Raw genomic sequence first — 25809 nt, 5'->3', positions numbered from 1 at the left:
AGTTATCAAGCAAGAATTACAGTTACAAAATCTAGTCTATTTGCATTTGGCAAAATTAAAGAAAATATTCTATCCTCTATCCTATTTTTGTGAGCATAAAGTTTATATCTAATTTATCTTTTAGAACAACTAAGGAAAACTATAATTATAACTATATAGTCTTCAACTCTATCAAAGACTCCAGAAGGATATAATATTACCTGAGTAAACAGGAAGTTCATTGCAAGCAACTTCCATAATTCTAGAAATGACGGAGACATCTGGCTGCCTGGACAGTCATCCAAAGTTCCTCTGTAATGTTGGGGCATCCATCTTTAGCCTACAGGCCTAGAGTCTCTGGCATAACTTTCAGTGAAGCAAGAAATTTTAAGGACTGTTCCACCCATTCTGGCAAATTTCATCAGTCACTTCTCCCTGTGTCCTATAGAATGTCTGGCAGTTTCTTCTGTAAAGCAGGAACCTGAAGGACCATCTCCCCTTGCTAAGTTCAGTGGTCACCTTCCTATGAATCCTGTATGTCCAGTTTATACAGCATCCTGTCAAGCAGTCGAGGCTAGGGCACTTTTTTTGCCCAGTGGCTAACTTTTGCCACAAAGAAAGCATAAGGAGTTTCTTTGATGTCCATCATCCTCTTTGAAGTAATTGGTGCTGCCAGAAGCAGACATATCTTACTGTCCAGAAAAATCTAAGTTTTTATAACATTTTAAATGCCATATTCTGTTAGTCTTTGAAGTGTTTGAAGATTATTTATATAATTGAAATATATCTTTGTATACCTAAAAACTTGTCTAATAAGACTATAAGTTAGATTATCATAGATTACTATTAATCTGTATTTCTTAATGATACATTAAAATTTTAAATGAGTTGCATAAACATAATACCTTAAACAAGAGTAGAAATATATATACAATATAACAAAATTAGCTTTAAATTTGTATCAATAAACTAAAATCCATAGCAATGTAAAGCATTTCAATCAAATTGTTGCTCTTTAAAAGTAGATTCAAGAAGAGTGGTGATGGCGCACACCTTTAATCCGAGCACTTGGGAGGCCGAGGCAGGTGGATCTCTGTGAGTTTGAGGCCAGCCTGGTCTACAGAGTGAGTTCAGGACAGGCACTAAAACTACACAGAGAAACCCTATCTGCCAGAAGAAACTGCCAGACATTCTACAGGACACAGGGAGAAGTGACTGACGAACTTTGCCAGAGTGGGCGGAAAAGTCCTTAAAATTTCCTGCTTCACTGAAAGCTATGCCAGAGACTCTAGGCCTGTAGCCTGAAGATGGATGCCCCAATGTTACAGAGGAACTTTGGATGACTGTCCAGGCAACCAGATGTCTCCGTCATTTCTAGAATTATAGAAGTTGCTTGCAATGAACTTCCTGTTTACTCAGGTAATATTATATCCTTCTGGGATCTTTGATAGAGTTGAAGACTAGATAGTTATAGTTTTCCTTGTTAACAAATTCAGAAAAGAAATTCACTAAAGAGGTGTAAAGTGTATAAGTTTGAAAGACATGAGAAGATAGTTTTGGGTTGGTAATACAAGTTAGGATAGAGAGTGAATTATACAACACTTTGGACCCACCAAAATAGGATAAATAATGGAGTATTTTCTCTGAATTTGTCAAATGTTAATAGACTGGACGTTGTTAATGTAATTCTTGACTATATATGTTATATATAGTTACTGTACTTATTGTATACAATGTTTATTATAATGTTTTTTATTATAAATAAATCATACACGTGAAATGATTAGCCACTCATAACTGATTCCACCTGGCTTCCACTGAATGTTCATCATTCTGTGAGAGGCACCCAATTTATAAAGTACTTCAGGGTCAAAGTTATTACGTGCTGAGTGTGGGGATAGTCTGCTAGTTTTCTTCCCCAATCTGCTTCATCCTCTCCTAGTGGTAAACACATTAGTATGCATTTGGGTATAAAAAAAAATACCCAGCGAAACAGCTGCATTTTTCATCTTCCTTTGAATAACAGTGTCCAAATGACCAGGCTCTATTCTATAAAATTCAAGTAGAAATGTTTTATGTAATCTTAGGACACATATTCTTTTTATTTTTCCCCCTCTCTGCTGGCTGGAATGCAGACTCTCCCTGGTATTCAGCAGCCCAGATTAAGGTCAGGAAGAGAACACATATGTTGAGACACGAAAGAAAGAGCCTTCACCCAGTGGAATTACTCTACTTTCTGTGAACTTCTTTGCTTCAAGCTTGCTTTTATGTAGGAGAAAATAAACTGACCTTCTAAGACACTTAAACATTGGAATTTTTTAAACATTTAACTAAGCTTTTTAGTGATAACTTACGGGTATGTTCTTTAGAAATTCTTGCTAAGTCTCTGTAACTGAGCGAGAAGACTCTCTTCTGTGCCTGTATGTACCCTGTGGTGGCTTTTGTAGAAAATCTACTGTATTTTACTATAGTGAATTTTTTGTATATTACTTGAAAATAGGATCAGTGTATTATTTAAGTGTCATTCATCTGTATTCATAATCCATATACATGTTATTAACACACATAGTATATGTATAATAAGTATTTATTATTAGGATAGTAGAAAATAGCCTGTGCTATTAAAAATGATAACAGTTGAGTGGAGTTAATTTTGCTCTGAGAAAATTTTGATTCGAAATTGTAGGGCAATATGTATTGATAAATTTACAGAGTCTGCTTAAAGGGTGAAGGAATTTATTAGGGAGGAAAACTCACTACAGAACAGGAGATTTATCATAGGGTCCTGGAAGGCTGAGTTACAGTCCCACAGTGTTCTTCCGCCTGGTCCATTTCAGCATCCAAGCCAATGAGCAAGAGAAGAGAGCAGCATACCTGCATCTCAGATCTTAAGGGTAGCCCTGAGCCATGCCCCAGGGGCAGGTACTTTAAGGTCATAGGTAAGTAGGACAGTTACCTGCTGCCTCTCTAGCGGTGATGCTTTAAGGTCATAGACAGAACACCTATCCACTACAACAATATATACAATAGATACTCAAAAAGTTGTATGCAGAGATATTTGTCTTTAATCGCGGCTTTTTGCCTGGTTGAAAGAAACGTATTGAAGTTCTTAAGATTATGTCCTAGAGACATCACCATTTTCATTTTCTTCACAGGTCCTCTCAAGCCCTGGTAAATAAGTGGCTGTGAATGTTCCAACGGCAGAGCAGAAATCTGCAGTGGTCCTGTCTAGCGGCTGTACCGAGTCTCTATTCTGGCACTGAGAGAAGACTCCATCGCAGATTGCGGCAATGTCTGTATCTAATCTATCATGGTGAGTGAACTACTTCCCAATCTCAGGTACACATAAATGTATACAGGAAGCAGGATTTTATGAGTGTTCTACTGTCAGAACCTGGAAAGAGAACTTTAAAAATTGGATTTTCAAATTGTCCTCTGTTAGAGTGAGAAGAGATTTTTCTCTTTTCTTTTTTGATAATTTCATGTATAGTTACTTTATTTACATCATTTCTCTTTTCCTTCTCCTCCCCTCAACTCCCTCTGTTCCTCCCTTCTCAAATTCATGACTACTTGTTCTTTAGTTATTGTTGTTACATGTACACATAGGTACCACTGGCTGAGTTACCTGGTGTTGCTCATGTGCATATGTGTAGTGCTCACAGCATGGGATCGGACGATCTGTTAGGAGGCTCATCTTTCTCTGTCTCAGTAGCTGTCGATAGCCTGTAGCTCTTCATCTAGGGGTATGTTCCTGTGAGATTCACACCATCCACATTTAACACTTTCAGTGTTGTGACATCTGGGGACTCTAGAAAGGGCACAAGACTCACACTGATCACCAGAGGCATCTAATACCTTTCTTTCCCACACACATGAGGGGAATGAGAGACTGGAAGACTATATTCTTCCAATGCACTTCCTATATATATGCACTCTCTGATTTAGGACTAATAAGCCGGAAGTGTAGCTTTGCGCATAGCATAGATATTTGCTCACCTGTGTCTCCTTTCTTCCTGCTTCGTATCTCAAAAATATCTACCTAAATTAAACTAACTAGAACCCAAAATTCCCTTGTGGGTGCATATTTCTCAATAGCTCCCTTGTAGCTCACCGCTGGCTTTCAGTTCATGTTTAATCCTGCCTGTGATTATAAAAGGAAGAAGTGGAAAGAAAATCCACATGGCTTCTCCATGCCAGTGAGGAGTGGTAACACCCAGTGATGGGTCTGAGGCCATTCACCGAACTTCAGGATTATTTTTTAAATGTAAAGAGAGGAATAAATGATGCTTATGTGAACTGACAGTATTTAATACAGGACCACAAGAGGAGCCTGGTAACCCTCCATTTCTTTAAGAGCTTATTTCATTCTCTTGTGCAAACAGAAATAACATCAGAGTCAGGGTTTGCTTGCTAATTTGTCGTAGCTCCATGAATTCATTTTTAGGTAAGTAAGCAATTTATTTATGGCAAAGGGTATAATTATTTGTTTAAATTTAGAGTAGTATATCTGAAGAGCCTAATTCTTAATGGCTTCCATAGAATGTGGCTTTGGTTCCTTAGGCCTGGGTGTTGAGGCTCTCATTTGGAAAAATAAATAAATAAAGAGAATTAAAAGATTTAACATATATTATGTAAAACATTAAAGAAATACTTAAATAGTAAATTATCACTATTGAATATAATTTACTTATATATTTTTATTAAAATAAAATTAGAATTACATTTTAAACTTTAATTTCTCTAAATCTGTGACTCTTAAAATCTGTGAAAAATACTGGCCCATTTTTTAAAAAGAAATTTTACCCTGGCAAGTGTGTGGGAAGTGAATCTTCAAAGACTAAAAAACAAAAAACAAAAAACTCTAGAGAGATAGTAAAGCACTTGCCACTCAAACATGGGGACCTCAGTTCAAATCCTCAGCACCCATGTGTGGAAAATTGGGTATGGATGTTCCTTCCTGTCATTCCTGTGCCTCAGAGATGGAAACATGAAAATGCTTGGGTTGGGGGGTTGGGGGTTGGGGTGACCACCTAGTCTACCAGAATTGATGAATTCAAGAACCAAGGTGGAGAGCCACTGAGGAAGACAACCAATGTCAACTTCCGGCCTCTCCGTGGATGTGTCCATATGCCCAGGTACAAATACTCATAGGAACACAAGAATAAAGAGAAATAAAGGAAAAGCAAACAGCACACTGAAGGAGGAGGGTGGCCAGGAGGAGGAGAAGGGGAAGGAAGCAGAGGAGGAATAGAGGGCGAGTAGGAGGAAATGGGAAGGAGAAAGGGGATGATGCAGGGGGATGAAGAGATTAAAGCAGATGTTAAAATCAAGACAGTATTCACAGAGGCAGTACAGGCTGCCAGGAGGGCTTCTCTCTGGGAGCCTCACCTGCGGTGATGGGAGGATTTGATTTAGGGTCATTTGAAGCAAGGTGAGCATCACCAACAGAGAAAGTGCATCATTCCAGCTGAATTGTCTGTCAAGGCTCCCCCAAGTTGGTAGGTGTTCTGCAAATAGATGCTGTGGAAATGAGTGAGAAATGCAAAACAGGCAATTTAATGAAAATACATACCTTCATTCTAAAAGAAAAATTTAAATTCAGTAGAATCTAATATGTCTTAAAAAAAATGGGAAAATCGTCTTCATGTTGGAGGCTCAAAGGTGTTGGAAATGATGCCAAGGTGCTGCAATTCAAAGGGTGTCTGCGTTGGATTCCCATGCAGGGAGATCTTCATCTGTTCCATCAATATCACCATCATACGGCTGCGTCATCCTCCCTCTCAGCAGCTCAGATGCTGCTTTATGGTAAAGAAGAGTAGGAAATGAGTCTGAGGTGCTCAAGCTAAGCCAGAACTCATGTTTCTTTCTCTTGTAAGACGTGACTAACCTCTTCCGTATTCATCCTTGTAACTTTTCGCATCTCTTAACAATTCTAGTCTGTATTTTGAGAGAACATTATCCTGCAAGTATTCATTTAGTGATGTAGAGCAGCCTACCAATTTTCAGTGGAAACTCTTCATAAAATTATGTGAATTTAATGAAATTACTATTGTCCATGGTAAGGCTCCATTTTGAAGTCTAGAAACAAAGACATGGGTGTACTGCCTCACACTGGAAATAAATGGTATTGTTGGATTTTCAGTTGGCATGGAACATGTGAGTGTATGGATACCTGATTTGTTTTGATGAGTGTGTTCTCTTTTGTGGAAAAGAGAAGGGGAAACTACGTCTGAGCATGCTGATGATAGTAAGGAGACCCATGTCTTCAAGAAAGATTCAAAGCCACAGGAAAGGGACCCTCTAACAGAGTTTCTCAGAACAGCTGCTGCCTATTTTATGGCTCTTTTGAGTTGTATTTTGCACGACTCTCTTCTGCTTGCCCTTCTTATTAATTTTAGCACTGAGTTTACAGTGAAAACTCACATCAGGGCTGGTGAGATGGCACAGGGTAACCGTACCTGCTGCCCAGTCTGATGACTTGAGTTTGATGCCCAGAATGGATATGGTGGAAGGAAAGAATCCACTTCTGCAAATTGTCCTGTGACCTCTACATGTATACTGTAGCATGTATATGTTAACATATGTACACACACCTGAAAATAAATCAATGAATAAAATATTTAAAAAGCTCATGTCATTCTGTGGGCATGTTGGCCTGCCTAACATAACATTGTATTGTATTCAACCTTAGTAACAATGTGTTGATTTTAAAAGTAAACACTCAACATAATACAAGATAAACATATATGCTCATGTGTGGAGCATCAACTCCGATTTCCACATGCAACATAAGAATTGAGAAAATGTAAGTTAAGATACTAACATTCCTTTATACAACTATCCAACCAATAATCTTAACTTTTAAATAGCTAGTAGAAGAGAATTTATTATTCACATAAATTTTAAAATTCTTTCTTGTTCTAGTAGTTATGTACGACACCTGTTTTACACACACACACACACACACACACACACACACACACACACACACACACACACCTACCTCTAAAAGCAGTAGGCTTTATGATGCTTTCAGATTTCTAGGAAGCTTCAGTCTCAGTCAGAAAAGCGAGCAGCAGGAACTGCAGGTAAGAGTTCCATAGAGATAAAAATAGATGTTTCATGAGTCTTTCTGTTTAGCTAGTAATTACAAGATGGAGGCAATTGCTGAGGTGATACTTCTCAGGATAAAACCGACAGGATGCACAGGATCAGTTGCAGGCATCCATGAACAGGTAGCAGCTTCCAGGTTATGATCTGTGGAAAGAAAATGCCTTTGGTAGCAGATGTAATTAACAGGAGACACAAGAAGTCCTAAATAAGTGAAAAAGAGATTCATATCTGTAGCACAAAGGAGATGGTGTGAGGCCAGTGAGTGTTTCCCAGAACTAAACAGACTTCCTTCCTAATTCTCATCCATTCTCTATTGATTGTATTTTATAACAATGAATATTTATATACATACAGCAACTACAATGTGTAATTTTGTAGCACACAAGTTAAGTGGACATTATCAAGAGTGAATGTTTGCATTGCTTTTACTATGCACCAGGCACTGTTGGAGAATTCCCAAATATGAACTCATAAGTCATTTTCCTAGGTGTGTAGTATGTTATTTGCACTTTTGTGCATGGGAACACTGAGGAACAGGATGATAAGTAACTTATCCAACATGACAAAACCACTAAGCAGTGTGTTAAGCAACCAGTGCCTTAGGCCTCATTCCAATTAGCACCCAACGCCAAAACTATTCTTCTGCACAAAAAATATATTTCTGCTATGTTTGTGTGTCCCCCAAAGAAGATTCTATAGCTTCCATTTCTAATCAGATTGTTTCTCTTAATTTTCTTAAGTGTACACACTGGGGCTCTTCTTTCCAAGAACACTGTCATGTATTAGAATACTGTTGGGAGTAAGGAGGGTGGTGATAAGCCCACCAATTTCCTTGGGTAAACAATGCAATTGGTAATATAAGAAATTTAGGTAAATTTTAAAGTATGTAAAGTGAACTCCTTAAATTACAAGATACCCAGAGAGTGAGACTTTGTTAGCACTTTTTGAAAGACAGAGCTTACTGTAACTCAGCTAGAATGGTTGTTTGGTCCCTGCATTTTGAAGACTCTCCACTAATACTTACAATGGAGCCTCCCATAGGCTCCTCTAGCTTAGTACCCCAGGTCCTCCTGGTTTCCTGTTACAGTAGCTACATTGATCAGTATTTGTAGTGACTGCCTAGCAGAGCATGAACTGATTATGCTGAATGTTGAGTTTTTGCAAAATGACAACTCCCAAGCTCTTTTGTACCATGATGCCTACATACACTTCATCATTTGTTTAAAAAAAATCTTAATTTTTTCCCTCTGTGATGGTGGTGCACACTTGCAATCTTTGCATTCAGAAGACCAAGGCAGGAAGATACCAACCATGTTTGAAGCAAGTTTGATCTATATAGTGAGACCTTGAAAGAAAGAGAATATTAATATTTGCTTGGCATCTTGCAGCCAGAGAGGGATAAAGAAATCCCTGGATTCAAGTTAAGAAGCCAAATAACCAGATCCACTGAACATCCTTTTTGTACAGTGTCCTGTGCTAAGCACAGTAGTGGGTGGTGACAGAAGCCAAGACTTCTCTTAATAGAACTTTTTATTAGCCAGGGGACTGAAAATTAATCAAGTACTCCTGACCTCCTGTGATGAGTTCTCTAAACAGGTATCCCCAGAATGTTATTGGAAAACAAAATAGGCACTTGTCTTTCCCACTTGAGATGAAAGACCTCACCTTTCAGGAACACTAACACAGCTCTTGCATTTTTTCCAAAATATAAAGAAGCATGCTAATTGCAAAGAACAGAATACCATAGGCAGTTATGACAGAAATTAGAAATGACTTGAGTGACAGAAAACCAGTTTTTAAAATGCTGAGATATATTATTTTCTACACATCTTCACATTTTTCTTGCAAAATACTCCTATTGTACATGATATTTGGACGGCTCCTGTTCTCATGTGCGGTTTTTGCCTGTTGCGTTATTGAGTGGGTCTGATGTGACATCATCAGGGAAATGCATTCACACTGTAAATGCATTCACACTGTATGACAGTGGTGTCATTTACTTTTCCCAGCTAGCCTGAGCCTTCAGTTGTCTTCCGATTCTCCTGTTTAAAATGTTTTCTGCTGCTGTACATGATCCTGCTGCCGTGAGAGACACTCACTCAAATATCATTACCTCACCAGGCCCCCAGCCATCCGGTGTCTTTTGCTTCCTTGTGTGCACTAACACTTCCTCCTGGTTTAATTTCTTTAAACACTTAGCATTATGCTGTTAATTGTCTAAGATGCTGTTTATTTCTAGCTGGCTAAGAGAATTTTATCAGAAGTTAATAAAATTTCTGTTATGCATGTCTGGAGATATAGTAAAGCTCGAGTTATTGAAGTAATTAATGTATTGACTGCATTTATAATAACTGAATTATATTTCCAAAGTAGGCTTATAGTTTAAAATGCTATTATGCATGTCGACAAATTTTACTCTAATAGGACCAGAAAACTACTTTGAATTAATTTGCATTATGTACACGTGTGATATGAATTATGTATCCTTAATGTAAATATTACACATAATATATATATTTCACATTATGTGTTGTGTTTGTATCAACTTTCTCTATTTATGCTGTTAAGTTTCAGCCTCTCAGAGGCAGTATTCCCATTTACACTGGCAAGGAGGTCAAACCTTGAGTTGTCTGTTCGGAAAGAAAGTTCAGAACAGAAGGTGGAAAATGCAGTTAAGCTGAGATTTCAGGAATTATTTTTAATCCCAGCTTTATGATAAAGAATACAGTCAGAGCTGGCTATATTCTGTTGTAGAAGACAAAGAGGAGAAAGACTTTACATGAACATGAAGGCATTATTTCCTGTCAGAAGCAACAAGACTTCTGTGTTGATGGAAACTTCCTTGGTGTGACAGCATGAGTATTTCCCAGCATGCCATTGGGTGGTTAAGACACTGGGAGGGGTGAACTTGCCTTTAGTCTAAAGTCAGAGGCCTCCGTCTAAGGTAATGACAATGAGAAGTGGAAGACCATAAGTTTTGGAAATAATGCAGAGCACAAAAGTATGTTGGGTTTAGCAGACACTGGAGTAGCAGAAACCATCCACAAGAAGAAAAGAGGAAACGAAACAAAGAAACAGCTCAAGGAAAAGGAAAACTTGCCCCCGCAACCCCCATGTGTGACACTCTAAGGCAAAGTCTGATGATTTGGAGTAAAGTCAAGATTTTGAATTCTGTAAAATTTCAATATGCTGTTCCATTCATAACTTGCCTCTTCAAGTTGAAATCTCTTCATTATTAAACTGATTAATACCAATTTGGCTCAGAATTGACTCTTCAGATGAATACATTATATTTTTAGAATCCTTGACTGTTCTGTGCTTCAATGATGTGCCTTTAGAAATAGCTTTTGAAACTTTAACATTTGTAGGAAGCCTCTTGAATATTTTTTCCCATCTTCCACAAATGATTTTCTTTTTCACGAAGAGGCTGTTATAGAGCAAGACCACTCCAAATGTTTGTTGGGCCCTTTTGCACCTGACATTTACCTCTGGGCTTTTGGCCTAAATTGTAACACAGCCAATTTGACCCTCTCCAGAGGTGAGCAAGATATGGCTACCCAATCTTGGAATTTTAACTTCTCAAACTGTAAGTACATTTTTTTTTTTGACAAACAGCCCACATTGGATATTTTGTTATAACAATACAGCATATAGTTTACCAAGTAAAGAAGCCTGAAGAACTATGCAGGATTGGTATATTATCCTTTTACTAATTTCCAAATGTCTCTCTCATGTGTTGGCCTTTTTCTTGTGACCTAGACTGCATTTTCAATCAATGGTTGAAAACATTCTTACCTGAAAGTTTTCTTATCCTACCTTCAACACAGACTGAATTAAATTAGCCATTGAGTGTCTCTAATTCTGACATCATGTTAATGTGACCCAGGGGTCATCTTTGGAGTCATTCCCTATACTTTGTGCTCCATTATTTTTACTATGTATATTGGCTATTAAGCCAAGCCAGGAAAGACAGTGGTGATAAAAATGGCAGCCATGGGTCATGCCCTCCAGTATACTGAAGATTCTTTTATAGAACAAGTTAATTCTATTATTTCTTCTCAGAATAGTCCCTACATTCACCTGTTGTTGCCCTCATCTAGAATCTTGATGCCTGTCAAAGCTGATATGAAATTTTCCTAGTTACTTTCTTTGCTCTCAAATTACCTTACTTGTAAAGTTAATTTCCTAAAAATATTTTTTATTTTACTCTATGCCATTCTTTCCCATTGTTTCTAGGCTTTCTTCCAAGCTAGATTTAAAGCTAAACTTCTACCCTAAGTAAACTTCTACCCTAATCTAATTTTTTTTAAAAAAGAAAAACATATAATAATGAAAAAGTATACATTTGTGACACGGTGGAACACATGCAGGGCATCTTACATTCTAGGTAAGTTTACTGCTACTGACATACACCTCCCAGAAAAAGTGTCATTACTTTATTACTGATAGTAATTTCAGCTAGAGATGAAGCATCTCAAGGTGGAGAATTGTTTGCAAGTCATGATATTCTGAGAGGGTTTTGCTGTCTTGGGATAATGAGTCTAAGGCTTCAGGCTCAATCCCCACAGGTACTAATTAGCTCTGCTCTCTTTTACAGCTAGGGCCTAGTCCTGTGGGCATGACTAGCTTTCCTTCACAGACGTGCAATTGGTCACTGTCACTAGAAGCAGGTGATTAATCATCACCAATCTACAACTAATATGGAGGAAAATACATAGGCGTTGAAGCCAAGTATACTCCAGAGATTGGTAACAAGTCTCGAGGATCATCTCCCCTTTGAATATTGTCTAGTTCAAAAAAATATATCACTGTGTATTGAATTACATTTTCTCTTTATTTTGTAGTGGTCATACTTTATTCTCCTGTAAAAAAAAGTTTAGTGACTAATAACACCAATATTTCTTAGACTGTGGAAGATTTACCATAAATCTAGGTAGACCATTCCAACACTCAAAGCAAAAAGTTGCTTTTGAGGCTTGAACAATGAAAGCTGTAATTTAATGATTTATAATATATTTTTAGTCATTAAAATAGTTATGTAGTCTGAGGTATGGTCCTTACAGCATGATCAAATACATTTGTCAGTCAAGTCCTTAAAATTATTCTTATATCAATATGTGAAGTTATCATGTCTTAACCTAGAAAATAAATTTTCATTTGTCTTTTTGGTCATTTACTGGGTTTTGTGTTTGTTGTGTTTTTATTTTTATTGTAAAAGAGATTTCACTTGATTTTATATCAATTTCAGCTTAATCAACAGAAGAAATGAAACCAATACTTTCCAACAGTATTGGATATTCACTAAGAACATTCACCTCATTTCTTAATTTATCCTTTGTTCTATGTTCCACTTAAGTTCTTTGTTATGAGTCTTGAAGATAATTTAGTCCATGAATGAATAGGAATTTTAAAATAATTCTTATGCAGTTTAAGTGATGGACTAATAGTTTAGTGATATATAGGCTGAAACTATATTATTTTATTATAAATAATATATTTCTTATAACCATTACTTATTTATTTCAACATGTTTTCCTAAATGGCATCAACATGTGATTTTGAATGCTGTGGTTAGAATGTTAGAATGGTGAGTGAAACAGAAATCTCTAATCTCATGAAGCTTAGATCCAGTGCTGAGGATGAATAGGAATCTACAAATAAGCACTATCAGGACAGACAGTGCTACATACTCTGAGGATAATCCAGCAGACGGATAGATAGGGCAGTACATAGTCAACCCTAGAGGATGGACCAGCTTCGTAAGGAACAGCCTTTCTGAGGAGATGGCGTTGAAGTAGAAAGCTATGAGGCTGCACATCTTTAGAGGGGAGCCATTCCAGGCACAGACTGTATTGCAGATATCCAAGTTGCATTTTAGGCTTATTATTAAATGTTCCCCTCACAGTCTCTAAGGCTGCTTTCAGGATACACAGAAAACTTCACTATATGATGAATTGGAAAGACCCTGATGATGACAGGTCCCTGGTGTGTCTGAGGGATCATCAAGGGGGAGTCAGGTGGCCAGCAGCCAGAAAAGAGAGCAGTGTTGGGAGGTGTGCACAGCCAGGTGGCATGGTGTCAAGCGTGTGTGGAGAACAGATGACTGGGTAATCTCAATGTGATGGGATACTGCTGTCACTCACCAGGCTTGGTGAAATGTCACACAAAGTGGAGATCAGGGAAAGCCAGGGATGGTAGAAGTCTAGTACTGACAGCAGCCTTGACCTGATGTGCCTTCCAAATCTGAAGGAGTTGTCTGACACCTACAGTTTATGAAGATAGTTATGTTGTGCTTTCAACATAAGCACTCAGAAAATATTCTTAATGAGATGCAACGATGAGAGAAAAATAATGAAGTAATGAAAAATCCTTTGTAAGGATATAGCTAGTTTTTCATTATTGTCAATTTAAAAACACTTAACAATACATCTCCACCCATCTGCATAATTAGAGGCATAATATAAAGGAGATTTCATCTATAAAAATATATTATCTTGCATTAAAGAGTTTTATCGTAGACAAATAAATGTAAATTATGGAAGTTGAAACTGTTTTTGTTGCTCAATTTGCATTTGAAGCTCATTATTATCCCTTCTCTCCAAGGAACTCTAAAGTCAATTTTAGTATATAAGGCAGAAATGGTGAAATAATGTATTGTGTTCTGTACACTGGTTGATTAATATGGGTGTGGTTTTATTGAAGATATATAATACAATATATCACCAGGGCCTACTGTGGAGAATTATGGCATAAAATCACTAGATATCTTTTCTTGGGGAAAAATAATCATCTTTGTTCTAAGATTTGTTGTTGGTTGTTTTTCTGAGAGCCCGCCACCCAGCTCCCAAATAAATCACACACGGAAGCTTATTCCTAATTATAAATGTCTGGTCTCAGCTTGGCTTTTTGTGTGTGTGCCAGCTTTCCTTAACTTAAATAATCCTGGCTACCTTGTGCCTCTGGGCTTTTCCCATTCTTTTCTTCTTACTCCGTGGTTTGCTGTGTAGCTGTGTGGCTGGCCCCTGGAGTCCTCCTCCTTCTTGGGCTCCTTCTCCTTTACTCCCAGTTTTCTCCTTCTGTATATTCTCTGCCTGGCAGCCCCACCAATACTTTCTCTTGCCTCGCTATTGGCTGTTCAGTTCTTTATCAGACCGTCAGGTGTTTAGACAGGCACAGCAACACAGCCTCACAGAGTTAAACAAATGCAACATAAACAAAAGCAACACACCTTAAAATAATATTCTACAGCGAAGACTATAACCATTCTACACTTTTTTTTTGTGCTAAGTATGATTTACCTGTGGTACTTAAAGATGGAAGTAGGGATTTCTTAGTGTCCTTACTTAGCCAAACAAAAGTTGGAAACACAGTCTTGACCTCTACCTCTTCCCCCATCTTGGTGTTCAGTATGTGTGTGCACTTGTTTCACTTAGAACATAAAACCAAAAGGTCTGCAATCTCTATTGTACTGGAAATTAGTTCAAGTTGGCTGTAGTCCAAAGTAATGTCAGTGTTTTATGATTCTGATTACAGAAGAAATGTCCCATGGTACCTGCAACAAGTTTTGGCCCAGGGGGTTGCTAGAGTCAGTATATTAAGAAAAACTTAACGCAACTTAATTGGATAAAATGACAGCTTAACTACAGACACATCCACCCTACCTGAGTCATCTTTTATTTGGCACGTGTCTGCTACGGCCTGTATAAAGAGGGAGTGCTACTTGGACTGTTTTTTTGTTGTAGTTGTTGTTTTGTTTTTTACCTTTTGCATTTGATATCTATTGAGCATTTCCAGAGGTCACAACTGTTTCTTTCCTGGGCCTGCTTTGCAGTCATAATTAACATTTATGAATTTTTTTATTTTAAATGCATTTCCTTTATTGGAAAGCATTAAAGTTCTTCTAATGGTAGTTTAGACAGACTCAGAGTGTTGTTAGAGTCAAAATTAATTCATAGTGTCATACCACTCAATTTGCCAATGCTAGTTCCATGTATTAAGGAATATAATTTTTCAGAACTAGGTTTGAAGCATTGAATGTGTCTTAATTTTCCAGAACTTGGAAAGTTAAATGCTGACGTCCATACTTAGGCTGCATAAATTTTGCTTGATGAGTTGAAACAATTATAAATACAACATTTTTCCTTAATTATAGGTCTTTTAGATAAAATGCATGACTTAGCTACCTCAGTGCTGATGATAGCTCAGAAGTTGCTCAGGGCAACTGAGCAGCAGCAACAAGGGATGGAATAATCTCCACTGGACCCTGAGTTCCCACGGGCCGGCTCCCTGTTTCTACTGTGAGCTGAAAGCTGAGATCCTGATGCATCCACCATCTTTTGATGGACATATTTCATGGAGGGTGGATACCACTGTTCCAGATGAGTTCTCAACTTTATGCCTTCTCCCTTGGTAGATTATTTCTGTAATCAAAAATCAGGTCTACTGCAGCACCAATTTTTAAAAAAATTAGATTAGGTTAACTCCCGTTAGGTTTTAGATTACTGATACAAAGTGCTTTCATGAATAGACAAAAGAAATTGAAATTCAAATTAAGTGATCTCCCAGAGTATATTTTCATTTAGACATTTTCCCTGAGGTTTTTATAGTATCTTAAAATTATATCCAGAAGCAGAATTTGTATGGAGTTGGGTTCATAGAAATTGTGATGATCTTTTCCAACCCATTGTATTCAATTTTAAGGGTTTTATAAAACTAGTTATATAGTGATTGTAAAGATAATACTATATAAACTTTAAAATGCATCAATAAATTTATTGCTTTTTAAAAGCATTCATTGTGTTTATTCCTTACAGGTGCTCCTGTAATGACTAGTAGAAAGTAATTTTTCTGAAGGAAGGGTTTTCTTGACATCCTTCTATATTTGCCCCAATCCAGTCTTTAAATATTTGAAGAATAAGCAGGCATATGGAATTCTTACTATATTTGGCGAGTTATAAATGTTATCAAGTAAAATCAAGCATTGAGCAATAGCTACTACCATTGCATACGTAAGGTGATGTGTAACACTTGCTTTCTCATTTAAAATATACACTACACATCTGACCACTCTAAAGAGAGATGGGGTCATCCTACTTAATCCTGGCAAACAAGTTCAACAGGTGTTTTGCATTAACAAATGGCCAGAGCCTTCAGTCTGTTTCCCAGGCAGGCACTGGAACACAGCATGTATACATAGCATGGGTTAAAGATTCTTGGCAGGAAAATAAAAATCTAGTAGGAGGTGAAGTGATTTGGCTGCTAAAAGCTTGATCAGTGTACTGTACCAAGCATTTGACACTGCTCCCAGAGGAAATCTTAGGATATGTTTTCCTATGAGCTAAATGGCTTACTTGAGATAGTCCAGAAAATAAAACAAACATATACATAAATTATTGCTTTGTATTGAATGGGCGTTTGCTTAAGATTGTGGAACATTTTGAAGAGGTGCACTCTCTCCATTTCCAAATGTCAGATGTGATGTTAGTTACCAAGTCTGAACTCATGAACAAGTCATTGACAAGCCTATTCCAGAACTGGAAAAGAAAGATAATAAGTTCATGTTTCTAATTCTCCTTTTTCTACAGTGATAGTGATTCTACTATCTTTTTGGTGTTATAAGAATCACCGAATGAAATGGTTTATCATCATCATCATCATCATCATCATCATTGTGTCTGATGAATAAAGGGAAAAGTTGCTAGTCCCCTCCGATTTTACGTTTTCATAAATCAGTGGTCAGTAGGAACAAATGATGTAGTTGAATTAATTACTCAAATCATACAAATCATATACCTCATTATCACAAACCATGATGATGGTAACTCAGCCTTTTATGAAGAGCCTTCTTTTGAACTTTGAGTCATGTGAGCTGTGCTTTCTGCTTCTGAGCTTTTCTCATAACTGGATGTTCACCCCTGCACTAACTCCTCCACATCTGCAACTCCAATTACTTCTTTTGAACATTACCTATAATGGTATATGCTATGGCCAAGGAAATACATGCCCAATTATTTTGTATAGAACATTAATTTGTGGAATATTTTAGAAAGAGGAATTACTGTCACAAATTTGGGAATCAGTCATTTAAACAATGTATTACCTAACTTTAGTACTTAAAACATCCTTATTGGCACAATTTATGTGCAAAACATTTATCAAGTGGCTACTATGCATATATTAGTCACAAGTATAAATATTTGAGAGAGCGGTTCAGTGATCTGGTTTCCAAATTATATATTTTTTTCTTTTTTGGTATTGTTAATTTAATAGCTAAACTCATTAGAGCAAAACTCTCTTCTTTCTATGTTTTTCCTTTCTTTAATTTATTTCCTTTAATTATTTCTTGGTTATGTGTTTGTAGATGTCCCTGCTTTTCCAACAAATGTCCTTAGCTTGTTTTTGCTTATAAAACTCAAGCCTGGATTGACTGTTGTATTCACTCTTCAGTTCATGCTTCCCTCCATTTGTAACAGCTAGTTATGAATCCTCAGCTGGAAATCCACAAAAATCTTGTATCTACATAAAGAAATGTCTCATAGAGCATCCTTCTATCATGTATAGATTTTTGTTGTAAAGTTGTCAATCAGACTTGAAAGGAAACTTACACAGTCAAGCTGTCTCAAATAAAGAAAAGCTATTACAGGAGATAATTGGGAGAAACAAAGTATCTTGTCCACACAGTGAAGCCTTGGGACTTTGGGAACCACAGCACAGACACCTGCCAGGGCACATGTATCCTGAGCTGTCTTATCACTGGGATGCACAGAGCAGAAGGTGGTTCAAGAACCTGGATGTAATTAGGATGTGGTGATGTCCCAGAGATTTTCACATCATTGCCCTCCTCTATCCTTGATCCTTGATCAATCAAGGATCTAGACTTTATTGATATTTTCTAGTTCTCTGGTATCAGTCTAATTCACCAAAGCTCTACTTTTTGTGACCTTTCACCTCTGCTTCTGCATTGGCCTAAATTTTGCTGAATCTTTCAAACAAGAGCTAGTATACTCCATACACTACTCATTCTTATTCAATAGTTCCCCCACCCCACATCAACAGTGGCTTAACTACGGAAATTCTAAGGTACCATAGGATCATGTGACAGGTTTGACTTTTTATTACAATCATGCTTGAACCAACCAGGGCAGATCGTCATAAATATGACCATGAGAAAACTAAATAGATTAGTAAAGGACCATGAGAAGTTCTAGGAAGTTCAGTCCCTGGGCCGGCAGAATTAGCGTCAGCTTTGTAAGCCTGCTTGCATCAGGAATTCTGAAAGAGGCATCTAGCAATCTGTATTCTGTCAAGCCTCCAGGTGATTCTGATGAATGTTCAAGTCTGAGAGCAGATGGTACCAAATTATCTCTCTTGAGTCAGGATTTAGAGCATGACTGCCAAAAATAATGACTTCGGGCATAATTGATATGCAGAAGATCCCTGCAATAATATTAACTAACAGTTTCAGCTGATTTTCTAAGTTTCTGACAGGAAGAGAGTGCTGTTGGAATGTAAAATCATATTCTTTTCTCCTGTTAGTTCTGGCACCTCAGGGATAAAAACAGTGGGCCAACTTTTTCAGTAAACTTGTTTAAAAAACTGAGTGTAGTTTTTCTTTCTTTTTTCTTCCTTCCCTCTCTTCTCCTCTCCCTATCTCTCTCTTTCTTTCCTTTCTTTCTTCTTTCTTTCTTTCTTTCTTTCTTTCTTTCTTTCTTTCTTTCTTTCTTTCTTTCTTTCTTTCTTGTTTTGGTATTTAAAGTACTAACTGGGAAATATGTTCTATTAAGGGTCATTTTTGCCCACTCTTGTTCTCATGTAATATATAATATATTAATATAACAGTTTTATTGAAATGCAATTCACAGACCATGAATCACACCCATTTAGACTATGGAAGTTTGTACCTTTCGATATATTCACATTTTCCATCCATGACCAAAACCAGTTGCAGAATACTTCTGTTATCTCAAAAAGAAATTTCCTTCCTATATTAGTCCATTTTTTGTTCTAAATAATATTTATTATTTTATGTGTTTGAGTGTTTTACCTACATGTATATCTGTGTACCACATGCATTCCTGGTGCTGGCAGGAAGCCATAAGAAGCCATAAGATACCCTGGAAGTGAAGTGAAGGATAGTTTGGGGCTGCCATGTGAGTACTGGGAATGGACCCCAGATCTTCTGTGAGAGCAGCCAGCACTCATAACCACTAAGGTATCTCTCCAGCTCATAACCACTAAGGTATCTCTCCAGCTCATAACCACTAAGGTATCTCTCCAGCTCATAACAACTAAGGTATCTCTCCAGCTCACTTCCCATGTTTTAGCTACAATCGAGTTTTCTTCCCTTCCAACAGTCCTGAGTAACTAATCTGATCCTTTCAACTAATTTATGTCTCTTGATTTCCATATTCTGGACATTTCACATTAAAGTTTTATTCCTAGATTGTTTTATTTAACCTGAACCTTTATGGTTAAACCATGTGGTGGCACATATCAGAACTCCATCCTTCTTTTCAAAGACAACCTTCCACTGAGTAGACGTGGCATTTTGTTTTTCTCCTCATCAGCTGGTGGGTGCTGAGTGGTTTGCACATTTGGGATAGAATGAATAACATGTCTGTAAACCATTGTGTATGAGTTTTCCTGAACATTCTTTTAATTTCTCTTGGGCATAGACTTACAGTAGGAATTGCTAAGTAATATGGTAACTCTGTGTTTGGTTTTTAATGAACTTCTAGCTTTTTCCAAAATAGCTGCATTACTTTGAGTCCATTAGTGTTTCTCTTTATCATCACTGGTAGCTCTCATGATATGGATTTATTTTTTCTCCTTTTTTGGACTGACATAAGGCCTTTGTTTATCTTTAAAAAGTTAATCCTAGAAGGTCATAGTAGTTTCTGACTTTGGTATTGGTTGAAACAACTGATCATTAATGATATTCAGTGTCTTTCTCTTTGCTTATTGGTGAATGCCAAGACACACTGTTCATATTTGCCTGTTTCAAATGGACATTTTTTATTATTGAACTTAAAAAGTTATTTGTACATTTTAGATGCTAATATGCATTGGATATGTGATTCCACAATAATGTTTTTGGCTAAAGTTTTGAAGTATCCAATGTTATTCTTGAAAATGAGGAAAGTAAGTACATACTAAAAATACGATTTTTTCCCCAGTAACACACAGAGTAACAATGGTCATGATTAGCTTAACCTAACACCAGTTATATATGCAGGATATTTAATTTAGAGGTTTTTCCTGAACGTTTTTAAGAAGGTCATTGCAAAACCTTCAAGGTAAGAGTGGGTAGTGAAGTACCAATGTGAGTCCAAACAGGCTGAGAATTAAATATTAATGATTAAACCTCTAAGTTAGGAACCAGTTACTGATGACACAGGTTGTATACACTAGAATGACAGTGCTAGAAGAGTAATATCATCGCCAGCAGCAAGGGAGTTAGAAAGGAGGAACTACAGCCTGGCCTCCTTAGCTGGAATAAGCAGGAAGGAAGACTGCCATGGGTTGGAATCAGGATCAAGGAGAAGGAACATGTTTGAGGCAGTGGACATGAAGTATGTAGAGAGGGAAAAGTAAACTAAGCAGGAAGGGGCAGTGAGGATTAGATTTCCTTAGGTCATCTAGGGACAAAAGACAAGCTGACCACCTATTAATGTCCCTCACCTTTCATTAGATGTGGGAATGGAATGTTCTAACTTTACTGCTCACGTGGGCCTGTTGGTTTGAGTGAGGTTTCTGATCTTCTCAAATCACTTCTCATATTGCACTTGCCAGAATTTTCTATCAAAAACAGACTAGTTCCATTGATAAGAAACCTTCCTTAGTGTAGAATACTCTTTATCATTGTATGTTTAAATGACATTATGCAGTTTGAGGCAAGATTTTAATTAGCTTTCACCAAATATACCCCTTATAGTTCAGTATTTCTGTTGCATACGTCTGCAGTCCTACTTTAATACCACATAACACGTAGATACAAGAAGTAGATGACAATTTTCATCTTCCAGATGAAGTAAATTTAACAATACAAACATCTCTTTCTAGATGAAGGGCTTCCCTCAAATGATTCTCTTTTTACTTCTATGCCTCATGGATGATGCTTTACTTTTGAGATGATTTCAATATATGAATGAAAATCATATGTTTTACTCACACAAGTGAATCTATAGACCTCTAACTGGCTGTGTTCTTGGTCTACTCACTTCTCTTAGATACTTTTTCTTCATTGTAAAACCTAAATGAAAATGAGCATAAGGTTCTCTTCAGCTTTCTTAGTTTATGGAAGTTTAAGTTAGCCTGAAGATGAGCTTCTTTTATTTACGAATCATGTCCAAGAATTTTTAAAAAATGGTCATGGCATTCTGACTTCTGAAATATCTAAGTACTATAATGTCATATTTTCTCATTGCTGATTTCCTCAATCATGTATAAATCCTTCAAACAGAATTTCCAATCATTTTTCCTTATAGATCACAGAGTTCTTCATGTATAATTGTACCTCTAATCCAGAACTGCAAGATGAGCTGTACCAGTCCCATATCTCATGAGCACTATTCTTTCTCTTGCCAAGACCTTCACCTTGGCCTCAGTCTCCCTGTGAGCCATCATGGGTATTAAACTCCGACCTCATCACCTGCCTCCACCAGAGGGTCACAGTCATCCAGTATCTTCTAAATTGTCCTGTTCAGAACTGTGAACTTAGGGTGGCTTTTGTTTATTTGTACTTTGAGGGCTGTCTTTTGGGTTTTCAGTAGACTGGGAAAGTGGTTTCTGTACTATGTACTATGTCAGGTGCACCGTCACATAGTACTACCCTGGAAGTTGGATGATCACTGCTTTGGCTGAGAGAAAACAAAGGGTAACACGGGATAAATAACTTACCGAAGTGTGTGGCAGAAAATGTTCTGAACCCCTGACAGCTAGTGCCCCTCTTTTTGTTTGTGTGCTCATCTATGGCAGCTGTGGAGAGAAAGAGTACCAGGTTTACATGGGAGAAGAATATAATCATGTATTAAAAATGGGAGGAGTATGGAGTAAGAAAGACTGATAGATAACCATAATTTTGGAGAGCTTATTCATTTCATTTCAAGATGTCTGCCTTAATGGAAATCGTATTTTCCTATGGTTAATGGTAACTGGTTATAAAGGAAGTTACCATGCCTGGAGTTGCTTGTGTAATGAGACAAGAGCACTGTTGATCAGTACTGTAATTAGGTTATAGCATGGAAAATACTCTCCAAATTTCTCTGTGTAAAATTTCCATGCATTTTACATAGTCAACATTTTCTGTACACCTAAATTTGTATTCAGCACCTTTAATAAGCCATGGTGTATTAAGCTGGAAATGTGTTATTGATGATATGTGTTATGCCCTCTAGGCAGCTACAAAATTACATTAAGAAGAAGCATGGTTTTTGAACCAGATGTGTGCCTCTGCCATAGCACCGTTTAAAACACTGCATTATGAAGAAATTGATGCAACACTGACAGATCTACTGGTATTATCTTGTATGTGTTTTACAGAACCAAAGGAACAAGCCATTACTTCCTGCATGAAGGCTAGAAGTTCGGCATTTATTGAGTGTACAGTTTGGGCCAAAAGATAAATAGGTGGTCAAGACTGAAACTCAAGCCACAGTTTGCAGGAGAGACAGTAATGTAATTGGATTTTCAATAACATGACATAAGAATTATATTTTGTTTATGAGATTTAACTAAAGGAGCTAAACACTTAAATCACAAATATCAAGTTATATTGTTTCTAAGCAAAACTCTTTTATCATGAGGCATTTGGGATAATGTCACCATCACCTACAGAACTACAAAATGACAGAGTGGGAATAATAGCAGCTTCTCTAGAAAAGACCTTAAGATTTCATTTGTCCTTAAAGTAGATGTAAATCTAAAGTGCATAGATCTCTTATACATGTTTAGAAGGGTACTATTAGAAGTAGAGCATATGAACAAAAGCAAGGAGATGTCACTTGCCAGCTGCCATAGTGAACTCATATTGACAAGATGACACTCACATGTAATTTTATTATAACATTATTGAAGAAAATGGTGAAATGAAGACTGTCTATAAGAAGCACATATAAAAAGAATTGCACCCCAAGGGTATGTTTTAATTAAAAAGTGTTAGCACTGTGAACATTTGGAATCTGTGCAGAAGTGTTATCACTAATAATGTTGAATGTGTATGGCATCGTATCAATGGTCTTCCAGTGCAATGAAACAGAAATACTTACCTCCCAAGTCATACATGTTAAAATAGGTGCACAGAGGTTACTGCATTCTCCTGGGGTGACATCATCAGGAAAATGATGAAGTCCTTGATATTTTTGTCCTAGGGTGCAGCACTTTGTAAATGGACAGAGAGTGATGTTAGGATCAGGATGCAGACCAACAACTGGAATAAGTTCTGCAGATCGTGTGGAGGCATTTGGGAAAGAATTTCCTAATCAGCTTAAAAACCAGCAGGAGGATCTGTACGCTGTCTATTCTAAGTCAGGGGAGGCCTTTGCTCTGGCCTCTTCCTTTCCCTTTACTCTAGAAATGAAGGTTTTTCCATTGTTTGGGTGCTAAGGGTTGTCAAGAGCTTAAGTTTTTGACTTAAGACTTATGAGAGGCCAGTGGGTAAAATAGCTTGTAACTGAAGTTTTTCTGGTCCCACCTGGCTCCCACGGGCCCTGCAATCCCACAGTTGCTCAAACCCAAATGAACACACAGAGGCTTATATTAATTACTAACTGTATGGCCTGATGGCTCAGGCTTCTCCCTAGCTAGCTCTTATATCTTAAACTAACCCATTTCTATAAGTCTATACTTTGCCACATGGCTTGTGGCTTACCGGTACTTTTACATCTTGCTTTTCTTGGTGGCAGTTAGCAACGCCTCCTGACTCAGCCTTCCTCTTCCCAGAATTCTCCTTGTCTGCTTGTCCCACCTATACTTCCTGCCTGGCTACTGGCCAATCAGCATTTTATTTATCAGCCAATCAGAGCAACACTTATTCACAGCATACAAAACATCCCACAGCACCTCCCTTTTTCTCTCTAATCAAAAAGGAAGGTCTTAACTTTAACATATAAAATTACATATGATAGAACAGTTATCAAGCAAGAATTACAGTTATAATATCTAGCCTATTTGTATTTGGCAAAATTAAAGAAAATATTCTATCTTATATTTATGAGTCTGAAGTTTCATATCTAATTTATCTTTTATCATAATCAAGGAAAATTATAATTAAAACTCTCTAGTCTTCAACTACATCAAAGACTCCAGAAGAATATATTACCTAAGTAAACAGGAAGAACATTGTAAGCAACTTCCAAAATCTAGAATGACAGAGACTACTGGCTGCCTGGGCAGTCATCCAAAGTTCCTCTGCAACATTGGGGTATCCATTCTTCAGCCTATAGACCTAGAGTCTCTCAGTCACTTTTCTCTGTGTCCTGTAGAATGTCTGGCAGTTTCTTCTACAAAGCAGGAACCTGAAGGACCATGTCACCTTGCAAAGTTCAGTGGTCACCTTCCTATGGGCCCTGCATTTCCAGTTTATATAACATTTTATCAGCAGTCCAGGCAAGAACATTTTCTTGCCCAAATGGCTATTTTTGCCAAGAAGAAGATAAACTCCATATGCAGTGTCATCGATGCCCATCTTCTTCTCTGAAGTAAATTGTTGTTGCCAGGAGCAGACATGTCTCACTGTCCAGAAAGTTTAAGTTTTTAAAACATTTTAAATGCCATGTTCTGTAGGTCTTGGAAGTGTTTGAAGATTACCTATGTAATTGAAATATACCTTTATATGCCTAAAAATCTTCATATGACTATACATTTGATTATCCTAGATGACTATTAATCTGTGTTTTTTAATTATCCATTGAAATTTAAATGAGTTATATAAACATAATACCTTAAACAAGAGTAGAAATATATATACACTATAACAAAATTAACTCTAATTTTGTATCAATAAACTAAAATCCATAGCAATGTAAAACATTTTTAAACAAGCTGTTGCTCTTTAAAAGTAGATTCAATAATCTACCCTTTTATCCTATCATATCTATAGCTTATATTTTTATATCAATAGCTGGTTATGAAGTGTGAAAACCAGGATTCAAATCTCTAGAACCCCCATGAAATCTGGTCACATACCATGAGCATGTGTCATCCTTGCACTCCCAGGGGACACAGAGATAGAGACAGGAGAAGCCTCAGATGCTCACTAGTGTTAATATTTGCTGTGGACCCTGGCCAAACAAGGGGGAAGGTGATGATTAACACCAGTCACTGTCCTTGAGCTTCTGTTGACCAGCATGCATATGCTGTAGATGTGCATACCCACCTAAATACAAACATGCACACAAATATACACATACAGACACATACACACAGACATAACACATGTACAAACACCCACATACATACACATGCACAAACATATACACACAGAACCTACACACATTCATGCACATACATACATACACACACACAAACATACACACACAGACATGTATACACACACACATTCTTGATTCAGTGTTACAGAACATTTTTTTATTTCCCACTGTTAGTTCCAGGCCAGACTTGTATATTTTACCAGAGATGAAAATAAATAGGTTTTGTTTGAAAAGTGAGAATAAACCTCCCAGGCCAAGACTGCACAAATCCTTCAAAGAGGACAGATAT

General features: G+C 37.2%; 1 protein-coding gene and 1 long non-coding RNA gene across 2 annotated transcripts in view; one reads left to right on the top strand and one right to left on the bottom strand.

Moving 5' to 3' along the window:
* Positions 1–3195: 3195 nt before the first annotated feature.
* Oxr1 (oxidation resistance 1) overlaps positions 3196–25809 on the top strand; it is a 317223-nt gene continuing 294609 nt past the window's right edge. The window contains exon 1 of the mRNA XM_059247534.1: positions 3196–3292. Within this exon, the coding sequence (XP_059103517.1) occupies positions 3270–3292 (23 nt within the window). The 5' untranslated portion in view covers positions 3196–3269. The remainder of the gene's footprint in view (positions 3293–25809) is intronic.
* LOC131896761 (uncharacterized) lies at positions 6960–23469 on the bottom strand. The gene is made up of 3 exons (XR_009375509.1): positions 23358–23469; positions 21991–22068; positions 6960–7236 (listed from the first exon to the last, which is right to left on the bottom strand). It is a non-coding gene; the product is annotated as an uncharacterized LOC131896761 (long non-coding RNA).

The sequence above is a fragment of the Peromyscus eremicus genome, chromosome 20 (assembly GCF_949786415.1).
Source record: "Peromyscus eremicus chromosome 20, PerEre_H2_v1, whole genome shotgun sequence".
Taxonomy (NCBI): Eukaryota; Metazoa; Chordata; class Mammalia; order Rodentia; family Cricetidae; genus Peromyscus; species Peromyscus eremicus.
This window is presented reverse-complemented; position numbering and strand designations above follow the sequence as displayed.